The sequence below is a fragment of the Antechinus flavipes genome, chromosome 1 (genome assembly GCF_016432865.1).
Source record: "Antechinus flavipes isolate AdamAnt ecotype Samford, QLD, Australia chromosome 1, AdamAnt_v2, whole genome shotgun sequence".
In the NCBI taxonomy this organism is placed as follows: domain Eukaryota; kingdom Metazoa; phylum Chordata; class Mammalia; order Dasyuromorphia; family Dasyuridae; genus Antechinus; species Antechinus flavipes.
In genome coordinates this window covers 676,788,424-676,809,541 of record NC_067398.1, presented here as the reverse complement: position 1 = coordinate 676,809,541, position 21,118 = coordinate 676,788,424, and the positions used below count along the sequence as shown (strand labels likewise).

At 46.1% G+C, this 21,118-nt stretch overlaps 1 protein-coding gene across 1 annotated transcript; it reads left to right on the top strand.

The window, feature by feature from the left end:
- The first annotated feature begins 445 nt into the window (after positions 1 to 445).
- On the top strand, positions 446 to 19,196 carry GNA15 (G protein subunit alpha 15). Its single transcript, XM_051972404.1, has 7 exons — positions 446 to 962; positions 10,448 to 10,632; positions 11,214 to 11,368; positions 12,165 to 12,293; positions 14,196 to 14,325; positions 17,194 to 17,347; positions 18,129 to 19,196. Exons 1-7 carry the CDS (start codon positions 818 to 820, stop codon positions 18,353 to 18,355), a joined length of 1,125 nt encoding a protein of 374 aa, XP_051828364.1. The 5' UTR covers positions 446 to 817; the 3' UTR covers positions 18,356 to 19,196.
- The last annotated feature ends 1,922 nt before the right edge of the window (positions 19,197 to 21,118 follow it).

Genomic DNA, 21,118 nt, shown 5'->3' with positions numbered 1-21,118 from the left:
TCAGATGGGAAGGAGTTAGGAGTTCCTAACTGGGAGGACCTCCTACCTCTTCTTCTCCCCTTTCTTCAGAGATGACATCCTGCTTCCCCTCCGGAAATAGTTTGTTCCTTCATTGGGCAGGAGAGGTCTTTGTGTGTTTTTTGAGAGAAAGCATGCATGATGGTTGGTGGTTGGGTAGTTGGGCAAGGGGGAAGGCCTGTGGCTAGGAGCCTGAGAGAAAGGAGGAGCCTTCAGTGAGGGGGTGCCGAGTCCTGTCTCCTCCCAGCCAGAGGGGCCGGGGAACCCCAGCCAAGCAGGGGTGCGGCACCCTGCGGCACAGGCCAGAGAGCTGAAGCACACCCTGGCTTTGGAATGAGGAAGGAGCTCCCCATTCAGTGACAGGCCTGTGGTTGAGACCGTCTGAGGGACACCCATCTCCAAGTCTGAGCTTATTCCTCCATGCTGGGAGCGAGAAGGGAGGACGGGCTTCTTACTTCTCCGTGCCTTGCCTGTCAACCTGGTTGGCTGGGTCTGGAATCTGGGGCCATCTTCCTCTTCCTGGTCTTCTCCTTGCCTCCTGCAGTTGAAACATAAGCTAAGGCTTAGTGGAGACCCAGGCAGGAGAGGGCACAAAGGGATCAAATCCCTTCTCTCTTCAACTCCGTCACTTATTCCTGGGCCGGGCAGAATCGGAGACTGCACCAGAGAGCTCCGTTGGCCCTTGGGGAGAGTTGGGGAACGTGGGATCTGCCTGCTGGGAGAGCTGCTTGGGGGCTCCAGGATGCTCACCATGCTGCCTTAGCCCCGGTGACAGCTCAAGCGTCCGTGCTCCAAGGCTATGGCCCGTTCCTTCAGCTGGCACTGCTGCCCCTGGTGCCTGACGGAGGACGAGAAGACAGCCTTAAGGATTGACCAAGAAATCAATAAGATCCTCATGGAACAGAAGAAGAGGGACCGAGGGGAGCTGAAGCTGCTGTTGTTGGGTAAGTGGGTCTCACCTGCCCTGGTTGTCCTCTGCCCAGCCTCACAGGGCACCCGCACCAGGGGAGGACCTTCTGGGGGAGATCCAGAGGCAAGAAGTCTCCTGGGCACATAGAGTATCAGAGGGAGGAGGGACCTTGGAGACCATATATTCATTTTCAGAAGAGCCTAGAGAGAGGTAGGATTTGGCCCCAAATCCTCCCCTCTCCTCATACCCGGCAAGTACGGTGCTGGCTATGAAATGGGAAAATTGTACTTGAAAGAATCAAGGTGATCCACATGGTATTATTGGTGAGGCCCTGATAACTGCCGGATTTGTCCCTCTCTCCTACTAGGTTGCCCGATTCCCTTATTTCTGGGAGGTTCAAGGTTTGTTTCCCTCGATGATCGAGGGAGGAGAGAGCCCTACGGTGCACTGGGGGCAGAAATAAATGAATTTAGACCCAGGTAGAACTTTAGAGACCATTTTTCAGATGAGGAAACTGAGGTTGGAGCCTTTCTTCAGGTCACACCTTCTAAGGTGGGAAGGGGCAGCATGAGGTTCTCAGAATTCAAATCCCATGAACCGGTAGATCTTGCCCTGAAGGTCCCTGTCACCAACCCATCGGAGCAGGCTGGTCCTGTTCCTCAGCATAGCCATGTGTGTCTCTCGTGCTCCCTTCAGGTTTTGGGTGACTGCCCCTATTCTACCTACCCCTGTCCCGGGCCAGCTAAGACTTTGTACTCTGGAGGGCCGGGGAAGGGTCTCCACTTGGGTCTACATCAGCATGGCTTTTGCTCATTTCTGTGAAGACACTAGGAGATTTCTCCCACTACTCTTTCCTCAAAGTCCTCTGTACTAAATATATTTTCTCTCTTCCTTCCCACCTTAGATTGGAACGTAGGGGTAAGGGTCAAAAAATGGGGAGGGACAGAATGGCCTTAAAAATACTTGTCTGTGAGGTCAGTGGGAGGTTTTGTCTCCATTCCTTAATTATTAAATGAGTCAGTGGCTCCTATAACTTCCCCCCTTTTTCTTTCCCTTCCTCCTCTCCCATACTGAGAGCTTCTGCCCCTCTTGCTGCTCATTGGTCCAAAAAGATTCTGCTTCTTTGCCTCCTGGAAGGATCTCCCTGGAGAAAGTCCCGACCAACCTGTCCTAGTTCAAATCTCATGTTTCCCTAGGGTTTGGGGGCTGGAGGCCTTAGAATCACAGAATATCAAAACAGAACAATGGGCTTGCCCTTCCAGCTCTGACTGTCCATGTTTCGGGGTGTCTAAGGAAAGGCCTTCCAAGCCTGAGGTTTTGTGTTATTCCTGTTACGACTTAGGGTTTCTTCCCAGAAAACAGGCCTCTAAACACCAAGTCTTGGGAAACTCTTAGGTTTATACATTTTTAATCCTATTTTTTAGATGAATCTTCCTCTTTCCCCATCCAAACCAAGGTCCATGGGGTCACAGAGAAAGCAGGCCCTTCCTGTCTGAGCTCCAAGTGCCTCTTCAGCTTAACAGACATTCCCTGAGGTGTGTTGGGCCCTGGCTGAGCTAAGACAGAGAATGAGTAAGATCTGGCCTGTGCTTTCCCGGAGCTCATAGTTTGGAAAGAGGATGAAATAGCGACAATATGATAGATAGCACGATGGGGAAAAGGCCAGAAGCGTGAGTGGGGGAAACTGGGGTCCTGAGGTCTGAGAAGAGGGAACAATCATTGTGGACTTGGGGGGTGGGAAATGAGTCAGGAGAATCCGGAGGAAGCAGCACGCGTGGTGGGCCTAGTGGGATTGGGCAGGCAGACATGGTTAATGCACTTAAGATGGAAAGGCAGAGAGAGGGAAAGTCTGGGACAGGACATCCAGTTTAAAAAATATATATATTTCATTTTTCTAATTACATGTCAAACAAATTTTTAAATATTTGTTTTTAGAATTTTGAGTTCCAGATTCTCCCCTTTCTTCCTATTTCTCCCCTTTGAGAAGACACATGTGAAGTTATGTCATCGAATTTTGACAGAGCATCAAGACTATGAAAGGGACAGAGGAGATAAACTGGAAATATTGGTTGGAGTTAGGTTGTGAAAGGTTTTGAGTGTCAGAGTGAGAAGTTTGGATTTTCTTCTGGGGTCCAAAGATGGTTTTTGAACAGGGAAGAAATATCACACATAGACTGGGGGGAAATGTGAAAGAAAAGTGAAAAAGAGTTACAGTAGTAGAAGACTGGAGATAGAATATTATATTATATTATATCATATTATATATATATTATTATATTATTATTATATTAGTTCAGATGAAAAGGATGAAGGACATGGTCTTTGAGCATGTAGCACAGAATGTCAGAACCAGAAAGAATCTTCAGATTAGGCCTGGAAGGAAGAGAGGAAATATATGGCTGATGGGTAAATAATTAAGTACTCACAATTCTGGGTACTCAGAACCGGTTAATACTTTGTACATTTGTTACGGCCATGAAAGAAATGGCAAGGTTTGGCCTGAAGACGAGAAGGCCAAGGAGAACGTGCGAGTTCACTGTTCCTTAGAAGGAGATCTGACTCATTCTGTTCAGCCCCAGAGAGCAACACTACCAACAAATCTGCAGAGACGCAGGTTTTTGCTCCATGTAGGCAAAAATTTCTTACTAACCAGAGCTGTCTCAGAGCAGAAAAGGCTGCCCCAAGAGGCGACGAGTTTCCCATTGCTGGATGTTTTCCAGTAGAAGAGAACAACTTCTGGGATTAGGTTGAATGAAACATTCCCAGAAGCCCCCTGCTCGTTCTGGGATTCTATGATCTAATCCAACCTTAGGATAGACAGTGTTGGAGCAGGAAGGAACCTATATTCAATGTATGACTCAGGGCTCCCCCATCACTGCCTGGCTCTCCTGCTTCCTGCCCTCTCCTCCGAGCTCCCTCTCTGCCTCCACCCATTTCCTCATTTTGGGCTGCAACTTTTCCCTTTCTCGTGGCTCATCCACCTCTTCCCCTTTCACTCTCCTTCCAGTGGGGGACCCTGTGGAAAAGTCAGAAGCAGTGGGGGTCTTTTCTGTTACTGCCGGATTAACACTCTCCCCATCCTAACCCAAGGTGGGTAATCCCACCCCCCGCCCCGTTCCCAAATGCCAGGGTGATTTCAGGTACACACCCTCAGAATCTGTGAAATAGGAAGAATTTGCCCAGTCTGGTGGAAGTTGAAAGTGAATGAGATCATACCCAAGGAGGCTTTGAGGAGGAGATGTAGGTGATGAGTCACACTCATAGGATGGAAGAATCTGCAGAAAACCTGCAGAATGCTTTTTTTTTATGACATACTCTCTGGGATGCATATATAATATGTTTACTATGAATTATATATTATGCTATGTGTTATAAACTTGAGAATTGGCAAAGCATAAGGGATGTCTCTCTCTGTCTCTCTACTTGTTTCTATCTTTCTCTGTCTCTTTGCCTCTCTCTTTCTGTATCTGTCTCTCTCTGTCTATCTATTTCTCTGATTCTGTGTCTCTGTCTCTCTGTGTCTATCTATCTATCTGTCTGTCCGTCTGTCTTTCTCTCTCAGAAAACATAGGATGAATAGTTCTAGATGAACTATGATATTGGAGTATTTTGCCATTTTCTTCTCAAACTCATTTTACAGATGAGGAAACTGAGGCAAACAGGGAAAAGTGATTTGCCCAGGGTCACACAGCTAGTGAGTGTTTGATTTGGACTCAGGAGTTTTAGTTTTTCTAACTCCAGGTCAGATACTCAACGCACTGAGACAACACAAAGCAACTATGCTAAGAACTATGGATGTACCAGTACAAAAACTTAAACAAACCCTGTCTTCCAAGAGCTTATATTTTAAAGGGAAAAGGAATAACTCAATGTGTTTGCAGATAGACGTAACATAAAGGGAAAGTAATTTGTGGAGGAAGGGGGCACTAATACCTGTGGGTTTGGCTGTTAGTCCATTCTTTGAATATTCTCCACTTAGTAACGGTCTTTCTAAAATGTGGCCCCTTGAATTAACTGAAGGCAGAGTTCAGGATGTGGTCAACTCAGTCTTGGAATCCACTTTCCTAACTCTATGTAGCTGGTGATGGCTTTAGATCTTTGGGTTGCCCCACCAGGCTACGAAAATATTCTTAGATCAAGGATTTTATTTTATTTTATTTTATTTATTTTTTATTATAGCTTTTTATTTACAAGATATATGCATGGGCAATTTTTCAACATTGACCCTTGCAAAACCTTCTGTTCCAACTTTTCCCCTCCTTCCCCCCATCCCCTCCCCTAGATGGCAGGTAGTCCCATACATGTAAAATATGTTAAAGTATATGTTAAATACAATATATATGTACATGTTCCTATAGTTATTCTGCTGCACAAGAAAAATCAAACTTAGAAATAAGGTAAAAATAACCTGAGAAGGAAATAAAAAATGCAAGCGGACAAAAACAGAGGGAGTGGAAATGCTATGTAGTGGTTTATACTCATTTCCCAGAGTTCTTTCACTGGGTGTACCTGGTTCTATTCATTATTGAACAAATGGAACTGATTTGGTTCATCTCATTGTTGAAGAGAGCCATGTCCATCAGAATTGTAGATCAAGGATTTTAAAGCTTCTTCTTGTCTGGTAGACCCCTTTGGAAGTCTGTTGAAATCTGTGGATCCCTTTTAAGACCAATAGTATTTTAGTAAAATGAATAAAATAAAATGTTATACAAATATTTAATTTTTCTAAAATGCTAAAATAAAGTTAGAATTACTTTACTAAAATAGCATTTCAATCAATGTATCAAAAATGGGCAGCTAGATGGTGCTGTGGATAGAACACAGACAGTGGACTCAGGAGGACCTGAATTCAAATTTGACTTTAAACATCTAACTCGTACTAGCTGTGTGGACAGGTCACTTAACCCCAATTGTCTTGCAAACAATAACAACAACAACAGGAAAAAGATGTGTAAAAAATTCACAGTATAAAGAATGGCAGTTATATTTAAATAGAGACATCATTTTTCCCCCCTATTCAAGTTCATGACTTCCTGAAATCAATTCCATAAGGACCCCAGGGGAGGAATCTCTGTCCCAGGTCTTTCCAGAGAGATTAATAGCTAACCATGATTTCTCCATGTATACTGATTATATAAAGTTCAAAAGTTTTATACAAATAAATTAAGTAAAAATTGGAAGGAAAACTGGTAAGAAGGAAAAAATCTTTACAATCAGTTCCTTTGAGAAAACATCTAATTACATATATGTGTGTCTGTCTGTCTGTCTATCTGTCTGTCTCTCTCTTTCTCTGTCTCCTTTTCTATCTGTTTGTCTTTTTCCTCCTCCTCTACATTTCTATTTCTCTCTCATATATATAAAGTATTTGTTGTTCAATTGTTTTCAGTTTTGTCCAACTCTTTGTGACCCCATTTGGGGTTTTCTTGGCACAGATCTTGCAGTGTTTGCCATTACCTTCTTCAGCTCATTTATAGATGAGAAGACTGAGGCAAATGGGTAAAATGACTTGCCCAGAATGGCACAGTGTCTGAGGCCAGATTTGAACTCAGGAAGATGATATGCTTAAAACTGTCTATTTTATCTTGAATGATCCTCTCTACCAATTAATCATGAATTTTTCATTTACAGAACTGAATTTCTTTGTCATGTAACCTATTATACCTGGATCATTTAGACCTCGTCTTGTGTGCAAGGTGTTATTGCTCTAAAACTAATTTCCACATACTGCCATCCACTTTTCCCATTCATTTTTATTAAATAGTGAGCCCTTTCCCGGAAGCTAAAATCTTTGAGTTTATCAAACACTATTCAACTGTGTTTGTTTTCTTCTCTATGTTGTCAATCTAATTTATTCTACTTATCAATCTCTCTCTCTTTTTAACCAATACCAAAATATTTTAATGATTATTGCTTTGTAATATAGTTTGATATTGATAGTAAAATGCATAAAATGATTAAACTATTCCCTCCCACTTTTTTCATTATTATTCTTGAGGCTCTTGACCTTTTTGTTTCTCCATATAAATTTCATTATTTTTTCTAGCTCTATACATATTCTTTTGGGAGTTTAGTATAGCACTGAATAAATTAATTTAGGTAGTATTGTTGTCATTATATTGACTTGACCTATTGTTGTTTAGTTATGTTTGACTCTATGTGAGCCCATAGACTTTGTCCATGGAGTTTTCTTGGCAAAGATGCTGAAGTGATTTGTCATTTCTTTTTCCAGTGTGTCCTCATTTTACTTATGAGGAACTGAGACAAATCAGGGTTAAGAGACTTGTCCAAGGTCACATAGCTAGTAAGAATCTGAGAGTAGATTTGAACTCAGATTTTCCTACTTCAGGCCAGGTGTTTTATCTATTGCACCTTCTATCCGCCTGCCCATTAGCCTGACCTTTAGCAATTACTGTTTCTTCAATATATAGGTCTGTATTTCTATAATATTTATTTTTTCTTTATTCATTCATTCATTTTTATTTTTCGGTAATATTTATATTTCTGTATTTTTATATGTGGATTCACATAATCACTTGGTGAATCCTACTAGTCACATTCCCAAATTTTTTCTAGCTTCTGTAGTCATTCTGAACAGAATTTCTCTCTCAGCTGTTCTTGTTGGGTTTTTGTTGAGGACATATAAGAATGTTTATTGTTTATGTGGATATATTTTATATCTCATGACTTTCCTAAAGTTATTTCAATTAGTTTTTTGTTGACTTCATAAGATTCTCTGAGTATACCATTTATCTCTTCAGAAAGTGATAATTTAGTTTTCTTTTTGTCTATGCTTATTCCTCTAATTTATTATTCTTATCTGATTGCATTTCCAATCCTGTGTTAAACAGTAATGGAAATAATGGGGATCCTTCCCTTACTCTTAATCTTATTGGAAAGGCCTCAAACTCTTTTTCATTACATAAAATGCTTACTCTTGGATTTAGATAAATACTATTTACTGTACTGAGGAAAAGTCCATTTATTCTTATGAGTTCTAGAGTATTTAAAAGAAATGAGTGTTGGGTTTTGTCATATGATCATCGATACGATTTGTCAACATTTACTAATATAATCATTTTTATTCTTTATATTTATAGCATGGTTAATATCATATGCATATCTTCTTATTTTGAACCAACCCTTCATTCCTGGCATTCCTAGCATAAACCTTACCTCATCATAGTATATGATAATTTTATTATGTTGTTGTAATCTATTTGGTAATTAAAAAAAAAAGTACATTAATGCCCATTGGGGGTACTGGTCAAGAGCTTTCTTTCTCTTTAATTTAGGTAGGAAGAGCATATTTGTATCATAAAAAGAGATTGAAGGTGTCTTCCTTTCTTATAATTATAAACAGTTTATATTGCATTGAAATTAAGTTTTCTTTGAATAGAATTCATTTGTGTGTCCATTGGGTACTGGAGTTTTTTCTTTTTTCCTTTGAAAGCCCACTTATATCTTGTTCAAATTTTTTTGGATATTGTGTTATATAAGCTAATTATTCCCTTTTTTGTAAATCTGAGTGTTGTATATTTTTATAAGGATTCACTTAGTGCCCCAAAGTTATCAGTTTTCTTAGTACGTAATTGGGCAAGTTAGTCTCTGATAATTTCCTTGATTTCCTCTTTACTTGTTGCAAGTTCCCCTTTTTCATTTTTGATAAAAGCAGTTTGGTTTTCTTCTCTCTTTTAAAAAAAATATCAGATTAGTTAACTCTTGACCTCTTTTATTAAGTTTTAAAAATAGCTCCCAAATCAGTTTTATTTATTCATACAATGACTTTTTGTTTCCATTTCATCAATCTCTTTAATTTTCTGAATTTCTACTTTATTATTTAGTTGGAGATTTTAATTTGTTATTATTCAAATTTTAAAAAATCATCACTTTGTTTTTTCTCTTTTATTGATTAAAACATTTAGAAATATAATATTTCCCCTGACAACTGTTTTAGTTACAGTTCATAAGTTAAAACATGTCTTTTTCCTTATTGTCATTTTTAAATGAAAATTTCTATTATTCTTTGACAAAAGATATTTGTTATTTGATCCACCAATTCTCAAGAATTTTGTTATTTAGTTTGCATTTACTTTTAAAATTCTTTTTAAAAAATAGCCCTTTAATGTATATCCAGTTCCTTATTTTTTAAAAATAAACAAAGAAAGTGAGATTCAGAATGGGGAAGGACTTTTTTAAGGTATAAAATTGTGAAAAGCTTGGCTAGATAATAGTTCATCTGAAAGTGACTTAGGGGATTCAGTTTTATAAACTCAATGAGTTAGCAACTGGCATATCTAGTCTGAAAAGATATATTGAGGCCGGGTTGTAATGCTTTTTAAGTGCTAAACTGAAGAGTTTATATTTGACCAGATTATTAGATTTCATGGAATAAGAGAATGACATGATTAGAGATGGACTTGAGGATCAAATCACTTTGACCAGTTAGTGAAAGATTGATCGGAGAGGTGAAAGAGGCAGGGAGAGGGATGAGGAGGCCAGGAGGCCATTGCCATAGTCCCTGTTGGAGGTGATGAAACTTGCTGATTTTGTGAAAAGGGAATGAATGACAAGACTTAGCAATTGATTAGATATGGGTTTGGGGTACAGAATGTGTGAGGTGGGTGCATGTGAGGACGCGGCAATGCGACAATCCCTCTGTGAGGACGCGACAATGCGACAATCCCTCTGTGAGGATGCTGCAATGCAACAATCCCTCTGTGAGGATGCTGCAATGCGACAATCCCTCTGTGAGGATGCAGTAATGCGACAATCCCTCTGTGAGGATGCGGCAATGCAACAATCCCTCTGTGAGGATGCAGCAATGTGACAATTCCGCTACTCCTCACCAAGTCCTGAATCTGCCATTCTTTAATCTGGAGAATGTTCCCAGGCGAGAAACCAGGTTGATGAAGGACCTTGAATTTATGCCCTGTAATGAAGAGATAAAAGAGTTGAGAATTTTTAGGTTTGAGAAAGGAAGACTCAAGAGAGATGTGATAACTACCTTCAAGAATTTTGAAGGCTATAATATTCTGGAGGAAAGATTAGTTGATTCTGCTCGGTCCTGAAGGGTAGAACTAGGGCTGAAATAGTCAAATTGAAACCCAAACATAATATTGTTATCATAAAGGAAGTGTCCATTCCCTGAAGGTCTCTGAGCACAGACTGGATGAGCATTTGTTGGATATGTTGAAAAAGGGGTGGTTTTTTTTTTTTTTCAGATGTATGGGTTGGTCACTGAGGTCTCATATTTTGAAACGTATTCTGTGAAGGTCACACAGTCATGGGGGAGTCAGGGCTGGCACCTAAGTGAGAGTCTCATGACTACCCAGGCCTAAGCCCATTCCACTGAAAAACATGTTTAAGTCTTTATTGTCTTGGAAGGCTCTAATTTTTAAATAAATCACCAGAAGCCTCTCCACCCTGGAAGGATAGGCTGGGGATGTTCTAGGGCCGAGATGGAGGGCGAGGGGAGAGCTGGTGGGTATTCCTGACCCTCATCTGCTCTCTCACCCACAGGTACTGGGGAGAGTGGGAAAAGCACCTTCATCAAACAGATGCGGATTATCCATGGGGCAGGCTACTCGGAGGAGGACCGCAAGGGCTTCACATCCCTGGTCTATCAGAATATCTTCACCTCCATGCAGGCAATGATTGAAGCCATGGACACCCTTCACATCCCCTACAGCTGCCCTGAGAACAGGGTGAGCCCAGCAAGAAAGAGCCAAGGGGAGGAGGGTGAGGGATCGATGGGAAGTGACTGCTCACCTCTCTTCTCACATCTGTCCCCCATCCCCAGTCATACGGGCTCCTGGGGGGATGAGAGGGTCACAGGCTTAGGGCTGGAAGGAACCTTAGGGAACCTTTTGTTGGACATGTGGGGAGACAGGCTCAGAGAAGAAGGCCAGATGGCCCACCTCAGGACTCTTCCTGCTGTGCAGAACTATCTCAGGTATCTTGGCGCAGTGAGTTTGAAGTTAGAGGCTCTCAGTTTTAATGAACAGTTTGCCCTTGATTTTAAGTCTCAATTTTCTCACCTGTAAAATTGGAGAGTTGGACTAACTCCCCAAAGTTCCCATTGTATGAATCTATATTCCTAATAAAATTATGGGAAGATGAAGAAGATGACATATCAGGGTAGACTGGAGGCAAAGGATAAAAGAAATTATTTTGGAAACTCAAGAGCCACATCTCTCTTCTCTTAGAGGGGCCCTTCTGGCCCGACTAGGGCCGACAGCCCTGATGAGCCCGTGGTCTCTGAAATTCTGACCCCTTTACCTCCCAGCACCACGCTAGCCTGATCATGAGCACGGATGCCTACAAAGTGACGACCTTCGAGAAGCCCCAAGCCCACGCCATTCAGTGTTTGTGGAAAGATGGCGGCATCAGAACCTGCTACGAACGCCGCCGCGAGTTCCATCTGCTGGACTCTGCTGTGTAGTGAGTGCGGGGCAGATGCCGGGCCCCGGTGGTCCGGCTGTGGGGAGGATGGCGGTCCCTTGCTAGGCTTGTGGCCGATGGCTGAGCTCTGGGAGTCTCCGGGCCACATCCAGGGGAGGGATGCTGGATGGAGCAGCTTGGGGTGGGGTCAGGGATCCAGAAATCCAGGGCCATCTCATGCTCTGCACACGTGTGTGTGTGTGTGTGTGTGTGTGTGTGTGTGTGCACGCTGTCCCACCCCTCTGGGAGTCTGCATCGGGGCACATCTTGGGGGGCTTCTCTGCTGTGCATGAGGAGAGTGGGTGAGATCTAGGGCAGAGCATGGATTCTGTTCTCTTCCATGGACTTAGTGCTCCATGCCTTTTTGGAAAAGTGGGTGCTGCCCACTCTTCCCAGCATCCACCAGGCTCTTAATATATTCTTAGCACACAACACCCTCACAAATAAACAGCCAGGGCTGTCTGTCTAAACCACTGTCCCACCGGCAGTCACCCACTCTAGGTCAATAAACTCTCATGTGCCAGACCCTGCAGGAGTCATAGTGAGTGTCTGGCCCCCTTCCAACCCTGACCCTGTGAAGGGCAGATCCCAGAGACTCAGGGAAGGAAAGCAGGAGTGTAGTCCTGGAAAGCTTCCTGATGGAGGCGGCGTCGGGGATGCTGTTTGGTGCCAGGCAGACGGGCAGGCACGGGTCCCTGCTTTGGTGGGTGGGATGGGAGGGAGTGGGGACGGGTTGCCCGAGGACCCAGAGCGGGAAGAGGGCAGCCAGGGCTCAGGGCCAGGTCTGGGTTTGCAGTTACCTGTCCAACCTGGAGCGTATCACAGAAGACAGCTACATTCCTACAGCCCAGGACGTCCTGCGGAGCCGGATGCCCACGACCGGCATTAATGAATACTGCTTCTCGGTGCAGAAGACCAATCTGAGGTGAGCTTCCCAGAGCCCCCCCGGGGCTGCCCTGTGCCTCCCCCAGCCTGGTTCTACTGATCCCTTGCCATGTAGCCTTGAAAAAGCTACCCTTTATCTTTCTGAGCCTCAGTTTCTCCATCTTTAAAATGGATTGGACTAATTAACTAATAGGGCAACTAGGTAGCTCAGTACAGAAACTAGACAAAGAGTCAGGAAGACCCAAGTTCAAATCCAGACTCAGATACTGGTTGTGTGTCCCTGGACAAGTAAATTTCTGTCTGTTTCATTTTGTTCTCATCTGTAAAATGGGGATAATAGCACATTACCTCCATGGGTGTCATGAGGTAATACAGAGGTTACAAACCTTATGTGCTATAAATGTTAGCTCTTATTATCATTATCTCTAGGGGTCCTTTGAGTTTTAGTACACAGAAGGATAGAGCACATGGACAGAGAAATAAAGTCGTTTTTTCTGGGCTAGCAACTGAGGGGGAAGGATATAGGGGCCAGTTTTTTTGGGGGGAGATTTTGAGTTGACAGCCAGAAAGTGTAATTTGTCCCTACCCACAATCTGCCCCTCCCCAATTCTCAGCTTTAACATCAAACAGAGGAGCCATGGCAAAGGTCTGATTAGGTTCCTGGCAGTGTCTCCATCCTGCCCCCGCCCCACCCACTACCACAATAGAGCTGAGACTACAGGTTTTCTTCCTGTTCTCAGAAATGTGGGTCACTGATAGTGGGGTCTGCGTCATTTTCTCCAAACCCCATGGATAGTTTTTTCCCCCCAAATGGGCCTTCACTTGTGGGTATCATCCCATGAAGCTTTGGGGAAAAGTAGGAGGCTGGAAATCTCCTACCAGAGTTTCCCAGATCTCCAACTCTCTAAAATCTGTCTGAGGTGGCTCCCGAGGGCTAACAAAATCTAAGGGAATATGGGAAAGCATGCTGTAGAATTAGTTGCTAAAACTAGAAGAACCATAAGATATTGAATGGGAAAGACCTTAGATAACATGAAAAATGGGAGGGCCTTTGGAACATGGAATGTCAGATCTGGGAGGGCCCTTAGAAGCCGGGAGATCAGGGCTGGGAGGGCTCTTAGAACCCAGGAGGTCAGGGCTGGGAGGGCCCTTAGAACCCAGGATGTCAGAGCTGGGAGGGCCCTTAGAACCCAGGAGGTCAGGGCTGGGAGGGCCCTTAGAACCCGGGATGTCAGAGCTGGGAGGGCCCTTAGAACCCAGGAGGTCAGGGCTGGGAGGGCCCTTAGAACCCAGGAGGTCGGGGCTGGGAGGGCTCTTAGAACCTAGGATGTCGGGGCTGGGAGGGCCCTTAGAACCCAGGATGTCAGGGCTGGGAGGGCCCTTAGAACCCGGGATGTCAGGGCTGGGAGGGCCCTTAGAACCCGGGATGTCGGGGCTGGGAGGGCCCTTAGAACCCAGGAGGTCGGGGCTGGGAGGGCCCTTAGAACCCAGGAGGTCAGGGCTGGGAGGGCCCTTAGAACCCAGGATGTCAGGGCTGGGAGGGCCCTTAGAACCCGGGATGTCGGGGCTGGGAGGGCCCTTAGAACCCAGGAGGTCGGGGCTGGGAGGGCCCTTAGAACCCGGGATGTCAGAGCTGGGAGGGCCCTTAGAACCCGGGAGGTCAGGGCTGGGAGGGTCCTTAGAACCCGGGATGTCAGAGCTGGGAGGGCCCTTAGAAATATTTTTGACCCACCCTTTCATTTTACACCTGAGCAAACTCTCCCGGGGAGGCGCGCTGACGTGACCAGGTCTCCTCTCAGGCTGCCCCTTTGGGGCCGGGCTGCCTCAGTCCCGGATCTCACTGATTCTGGGCTCAGGCGCCAGGGCCGGCTTTGGGCCCCCCTCGGCTCTCCCAGAGCCCCCCTGGCCGGGCCGGGCACAGACCGGGCTCTTCCGTTGGCAGGATTGTGGACGTGGGCGGCCAGAAGTCCGAGCGGAAGAAGTGGATCCACTGTTTCGAGAATGTCATCGCTCTCATCTACCTGGCGTCCCTGAGCGAGTATGACCAGTGTCTGGAGGAGAACAACCAGGAGGTCAGTCTGCCAGCAGTGTCTGTGGGGTTGGAGCCGTTTTTCAGCCGTCTCTCTGGGGCCCCATTGGGGTTTCCAGGCAGAGACACCGGAGGGGGTCGCCATTTCCTTCTCCAGCTCAGTTTACAGATGGGGAAACTGAGGCAAACAGCGTTAAGTGACTTGTCCGGAGTCACAGAGCGAGTGTCTTAAGCTGGATTCGAACTCGTAGCTTCCTGACTCAGGCCCAGCACTGTGGACCCTGGAGCCTCCTCGCTGCCCAGGCACGGGGCCAAATGCGGGGGACAAAGAAGGGCAAAGGGCAGTTCCTGCCCTCAAAGAGCTTCTGGTCGAATGGGGAGCCGGCCTGCAATCCGCGGTGCAGAGTCCGCTGCAGGGGGCGGGGGCTGAGGGCAAGCTCCTCTGGGGAAGGGGAAGACTTCTGGGGCCCTGAGCTGAGGTCTGAGGCGGGGAAGGAAAGAGGAGACGGAGGCGAGGAGGGAGCTGGGAGAAGAAAGGCGGGGACACCTAACGGAGGATGGGGGGCGAGGCCGGCTCGGAGGGCCTTTGCAATCTGACCCTGAAGGGAGCCACCGGAGACGGCGGGGGGAGGGGCCGCGGCGGAGGGAGCCCCGCGCAGCCGGCGGTTGGAATGAGGAGAGCTCGGAGGCAGGAGGACTGACCGGGGGAGCGGATGCGGCGCGGCCGGAGCCGCCTTCGCTTAGAGAGCGCAGGGCCCGGGGAGGGCGGGGCGCTCTGTCAGCCCCAGACGCGGGTGCGCAGGCGCCCTGGGCGAGAACCCAGGCAGCCCCGGAGGCCGCCAGCGCTGACCCCCCCCCCCCCCCCCCCCCCCCGCCCCAGGCCTGGAGGGACCTCGGGGTTATCCGAGACCTCTGCGACCCCCCTGGCAAAGGGGCCCCCAGGCGGCCGGCTTGTTGCGTGGCAATGACACGCCCAGGGGCACGCGGCTGGTGTGGAAAAGTCTCCCAATCCGCCATCGGATGTGCCTTAGAGACCGACTGAGGAGCCGAGAGCTGCCTGCGCCTGCTGGGTGCGTCGCGGTCAGGACTCGAACCCAGGGCTCGTGGGCGCCGAGGCGAGGTCTCCGCCCGCTCTGCCCTGCGGGAGTGATTGAGGTTCTCAGCGGGAGGCTTCCTCTGCGGGCCTCGGCTTGTCCCGCCGTAATTAGGCGGTGACGAGCGCTAGGTCTCCTTTTGGCTGATGAGGAACCGAAGGCTAAAAAAGTGATGTGGTTTGTTCAGGGTCAGCTACCTAGGGGTCAGTGGGAGCCGGATTGGAACCCAGAGCCCCAAAGTACCACACTGAGGTCCCCACACCTATCCTCCCTCCCTCCCTTCCTCCCTCCCTCCCTTCCTTCCTCTCTTTCTTTTTCTTTCTTTCTTTCTCTCTCTTTCTCCCTTCCTTCCTTTCTCCTTCCCTCCCTCCCTTCCTTTCTTCCTTCCTTTCTCTCTTCCTTTCTTTCTTCCTTTCTTCTTTCTTTCTTTCTTTCTTTCTTTCTCTTTCTCTCTCTTCCTTCCTTTCTCCCTCCTTCCCTCCCTCCCTCCTTCCCTTTCTTTCCTTCCTTCTTTCCTTCCTTCCTTCCTTCCTTCCTTCCTCTCTTTTTCTTTTTTCTTTCTTTCTTTCTTTCTCTCCTTCCTTCCTTTCTCCTTCCCTCCCTCTCTCCCTTCCTTCCTTCCTTTCTTCTCTTTCTTTCTTTCTTTTTCTTTCTTTCTCTCTCTCCCTTCCTTTCTCCCTCCTTCCCTCCCTCCCTCCCTCCTTCCCTCTCTCTCCTTTCTTCCTTTTTCCTTCCTTCCTTCCTTCCTTCCTTCCTTCCTTCCTTCCTTCCTTCCTTCCTTTCTTTCTTCCACCCCCCTTCTCTAGTGGTCTCCTACTAACTCTAATCTCAAACATGATTTTATCTTATTTTATTGTAATTCCTATTTTATAATGTACATAATGGTACAATAGCGCAAGCTTATGATTTATAAATAAGTGAATATTATATAAACATAATATACATGTATAAATTATATAAGTAAGGATAATATGAATATAAATATTATATAAGTGCACATATTGGGGTGCATGGCCCTATTTTGTGGCTGTTAGCGGTATGCAGTCCCACTACCCCACAGTTTGTGTACCTGTGCTGAAGTCTCCCTCTATAGTTTCACGGTGGCATAGAGGGCTCCAGATGGCATGTCTGCAGGGCACAAGGTCTGGAAAGGCTTTGAGTCTGAGCCCAGAGACAGGCTTCGTGTCACTAAGTTAAGAGAAACTTATGACTGAATCCAGGTTACCTGTTGGGTAAGAAATGGCTCTGGACTCCGGCAGCCCTTCAAGACCACATCTCTTACAGAGGTCTCCATAGGACTTGTGTTGGTGAGCCTGGAAGTATAAACAAATAATCCTGTGCACAGATATGATCAAACGCACACAATGCACAAACGTAGTTCCCCCAGCCCAAGACACACAAGGACTTACTTGTGCAGGGACAGATACCCTTATTGCTTTCTTGCTTTTTTCATCTTTGCTGTGCTCCCGTATACAATTTTATACAAAATATAAAGAAAGGGAAATCTGTCTTGGAGGGAGAAGGGACTAGAAGCTTGGAGGATTAATTGCTTGCCTGTTGCTGGCAATCTTTAAGTGAAGGCCGGACAGCTACCTGTTGGCTATGTAAGAGGGGCCTTAGATCTTGAGCTAGAAGATACCTTGGAGGATGTTGTAGTCCAACCCTTTTATTTTACAACGTAGGAAAGCTGACACCCAGAGAAGTGAAAGACCAGCTCAGAGTCTCACAGGTAGCCCATGCCAGCCGGCAGATTCCTGCTCAGGGACTGGTTGGACTGTATGTAATAACCATTCCCCTGGATGGCTTTCTCTTCCTAGAACCGGATGAAGGAGAGCCTGGCCCTGTTTGGCACTATCCTGGAGCTGCCCTGGTTTAAGAACACCTCCGTCATCCTTTTCCTTAACAAGACAGACATCCTGGAGGAAAAGATTCCTACCTCTCACCTGGCCACCTACTTCCCCAGCTTCCCTGGTGAGAAATCCCTGCTCTCAGCCCCGAGGGCCCTGGCCTTCTCTCCAGTGTCCCTTGTAGCCTTCTACTCTACGCAGAGAGACCCTTGCCCTATGTCACCCCGACCCTGGCTTCAGGGGCGGCCCTGTTTCATCTACGAGTGGTCCATATTCTTTTCTTAGAGCCTCTGAGCTGGAGGAGCCATTAGGGATAATCAAGCCTACCTTACAGGTGGATGGGGACTACAGGGTCTCAGGAAGGGAAACAGTTTCCCTGTAGGAGCAAAATCACTAGAACCTTGGTCTCTGCCCACATATTAGGGACCTGGACCCCCTCTTCCTGACCCACAAGACAGGTGGGTTTCTCTATAAAAATACAATGAACTGTTTGTCTCCTCTAGGGCCTCGGTTTCCCTTTCTAGAAACTAGGAGGATTGGATTTACTCCCTTAATTGCCTTGGAGCTATAAAAGTCTAGGATTTCCCTCTCCCTCTTTTTCCATAGCTTCTCCTCCTGAGGCACCTGTCAGTCCCCAGCCAGGGAAGCTTGTGTGGTTCCCCACCCCCAGCCCAGAGCCTCATCCTGTCCTCCTCCCAGCTCGCCTCTATGGCTCTGGTTCCTGATTTGAGGAAACCAGACCCCAGACAGGAAGGGGTACTAACTGGCCAGACTCCAGCCCCAGCTGCTTGGTCCCACTTCCTCTTTTGTTTCTGTGCTGGCTTGAGACCGGCTCACGGAGACCCCAAGACACTCCCCCAGCCACCATATTAGGGTTTCACTATTCCCTTCCTCCTTCTCCCTAGGACCCAAGCAGGATGTGGAAGCAGCTAAGCAGTTCATCTTAGACTTGTACACCGGGATGTACACCGGTTCTGGGGACATCAAAGGCTCCACAAGGAAGAACTCACGCTCAAGGCGTCTTTTCAGCCATTATACCTGTGCCACGGACACCCACAACATCCGCAAGGTCTTCAAGGATGTCCGGGACTCAGTGCTTGCCCGCTACCTGGATGAGATCAATCTGCTCTGACTCTGGCCTCTATGGGCTAAGAGAGGGGGTCCCAAGGATGGGGACAGCCCCCTTCTCTTCCTGGCTGCTCTTGGCTTCTCTGATCAACCTCTTGCCTTGTGCTCTCTGGAACTGGTTCTAAGCCAATCATAATTTGTCACCTTGGGGTTCCTAGAAGGGAATATGGGTGATAGTTTAAATGACCTTAGAATATCAAGGCAGGCAAAGAGAGGCCTTCAGAGTTAAAAAGACTTTTAGGACCTAGAATGTCAGAGCTGGGAGGGCCCTTAGACCCAAGATATCAGAGCTGGGAGGGCCCTTAGACCCAGGATATCAGAGCTGGGAGGGCCCTTAGACCCAGGATATCAGAGCTAGGAGAGCCCTTAAAACAGGGTATGTCAGAGGTAGGAGGGCCCTTGGAACATAGAGTGTTAGAACTGGAAATTTTCTCTTTTTACATATGAGAAAAATGAGTCCAAAGAAAGCGATTCAACCATCATTGCACAGCAAATGAGTTGTAGAACCACACTGTTCTACGTCACTCCCCGAGTTGATGTCTATAGCTCTTCAGTAACTTTGGGCCTGAAGGGGGGTGGTCCAACCCTAAAATGGCCTTTGCAGAGCTCGTTAGCCCTGGACACCATAGGAAACTTTTCCAGATATATGCTGTACATCCCATATGGGATATAGTCATTCTAGAGATTGCTAATGGGTAACTCTGGGCTTTTATTCTTGTTTCTAAATTGGATGACAACCTCCTTTTAAGCCTCCCATTCCTTCTACCCCATTCTCTTCTGTCTATTTATTTGCTGATCTCCTGAAAGCTCCATGGAGAGAAGTTATTAAAAGATATGTATAAATATTGCTGTTGTTTTATTCCCTGGGGTTCCTGCTTTATAGGGTACCATGGGACTCTCATGAAGAAGAGGCTGTATACAGACTCTTACGGCCCTATTGGGCTTCTTCTGGGGCATATTCTCCATTACTGTCTGAGTTCTGAAGGAGGGCCATATCAAAGGGCCTCCTCAGTTCCCTATTTTCTAGGTGAAGGATGATTTGGGTTGGGTGTAAGCAGCCTAAAACTCCCAGTTCAATTTAGACAGAGGCCATGGCCAGAGAACCACAGTCCTTCAGAGGCCATGTAATCCAACTCTTTCGTTGCTGTTTATTTTTGTCTTGTTAAAGCATTTTTTCTTGTACATCAATCATTTCCAGAATTCCTCTCCCCTATTTTCCCCCTTTCTTTCATAAAGGAGGAACCTAAAGAAAAGTGATAAAGTCAAGATCACACACCAAGTTAGTGTCAGAACTGGGATCTGGAAGTACAATTTAAGTTTCTGTTCTTTCGGTTTCCACCGCCTTTCAGTGGGCCCAATTCTCCAAGGATTATCCCTGCAATGAGGCTAGGATACAGGCAGCCAAAACGTGACTAGAACCCTAGCCTTTTTAAAGATCTAGCCAAATACCTCATTTTATGAAGGACGACACCAAAGTCTCAGGAAGGATGGCACAGTGGAGAGAGCACCAGTCTTGGAGTCTGCAGAAAGGAAGAAAAGGAGGGAAGAAGGAAGGAAGGGAGGGAAGAAGGGAGGAAGAAAAGAAAGGAAGAAAGGAGAGAGGGAAGGAAGAAAGAAAAAAAGAAAGGAAGAAAAGAGGGGAGGAAAGAAAAAAGAAAAGAAGGAAAGAGGGGAGAAAGAAAGAAAAAAGAAAAAAGGAGGGAGAAAGGAAGGAAAGCAGAAAGAAAGAGGAAAAAGGAAGAAAAAAGAAAAGAGAGGGAGGAAGGAAGAAAGAAAAAATAAAGGAAGGGATGGAGGAAGGAATAAAGGAAGGAAACAAAGGAAGGAAAAGAGGAAAGAAAGAAAAAAGAAAGGAAGAAAGAGGAAAGAAAGAAAAAAGAAAAAAGGAGGGAGAAAGGAAGGAAGAAAGAAGAGAGACAGGCAGAAAGGAAGGGAGGAGAAAAGGAAGGAAAGAAGGGAGGAAAGAGAAGAAAGGAAGGAAGAGAGAAAGAAAAAAGAAAGGAAGGGTGGAAGGAAGGAAGAAAAAAGAAGGGAGGAAGGAAGAAAGGAAGGAAGAAGAGAGGCAGGCAGGAAGAAAGAAGAGAGACAGGCAGAAAGGAAGAAAAGGAGGGAAGAAGGAAGGAAGGGAGGAAGAAGGGAGGAAGAAAGAAAGGAAGGGAGGAGAAAAGGAAGGAAAGAAGGGAGGAAAGAGAAGAAAGGAAGGAAAGCAGAAAGAAAGAGGAAAAAGGAAGAAAAAAGAAAGGAAGAAAGAGGAAAGAAAGAAAGGAAGGAAGAAGGGAGGGAAAAAAGAAGAAAAGAAGGAAGGGAGGGGAGGAAAGACAGAGAGGGAGGAAGGAAGGAGGAAAGAAAAAAGAAGGGAAGAAAAAAGAAAGGAAGGGAGCGAGGAAGGAAGAAAGAAAAAAGAAGAAAAGAAGGAAGAAAGAAAATGAGCCAATGGTACAATCAGAACTAGAACAAAGCTAAATTAGGAACGTGGCTAAAAGAGACCTCAGAAGTCATTTAGTTCAATTTTCAGGTGAGAAATCAGCCCTGAGAGGTCAGAAATTTGCCTGACATTATGCTCCTAGAAAGCCAAACTGAGATTTGATCTGTGATCCAGTGAGTCTGAAACCCCCTTTTACCACACGGCCTCTCCATGTGGGGACTGGGTGGGCGGGGGTGTGTAGTCAGGGGTGGCCATCAAGGAAACTGAAAGCAGCCACAGTCCCTTGGTGAAGAGAATCCAGTGAAAAGGTTCTTCTACAGCCTGCTGAGCCACTCATAGGGC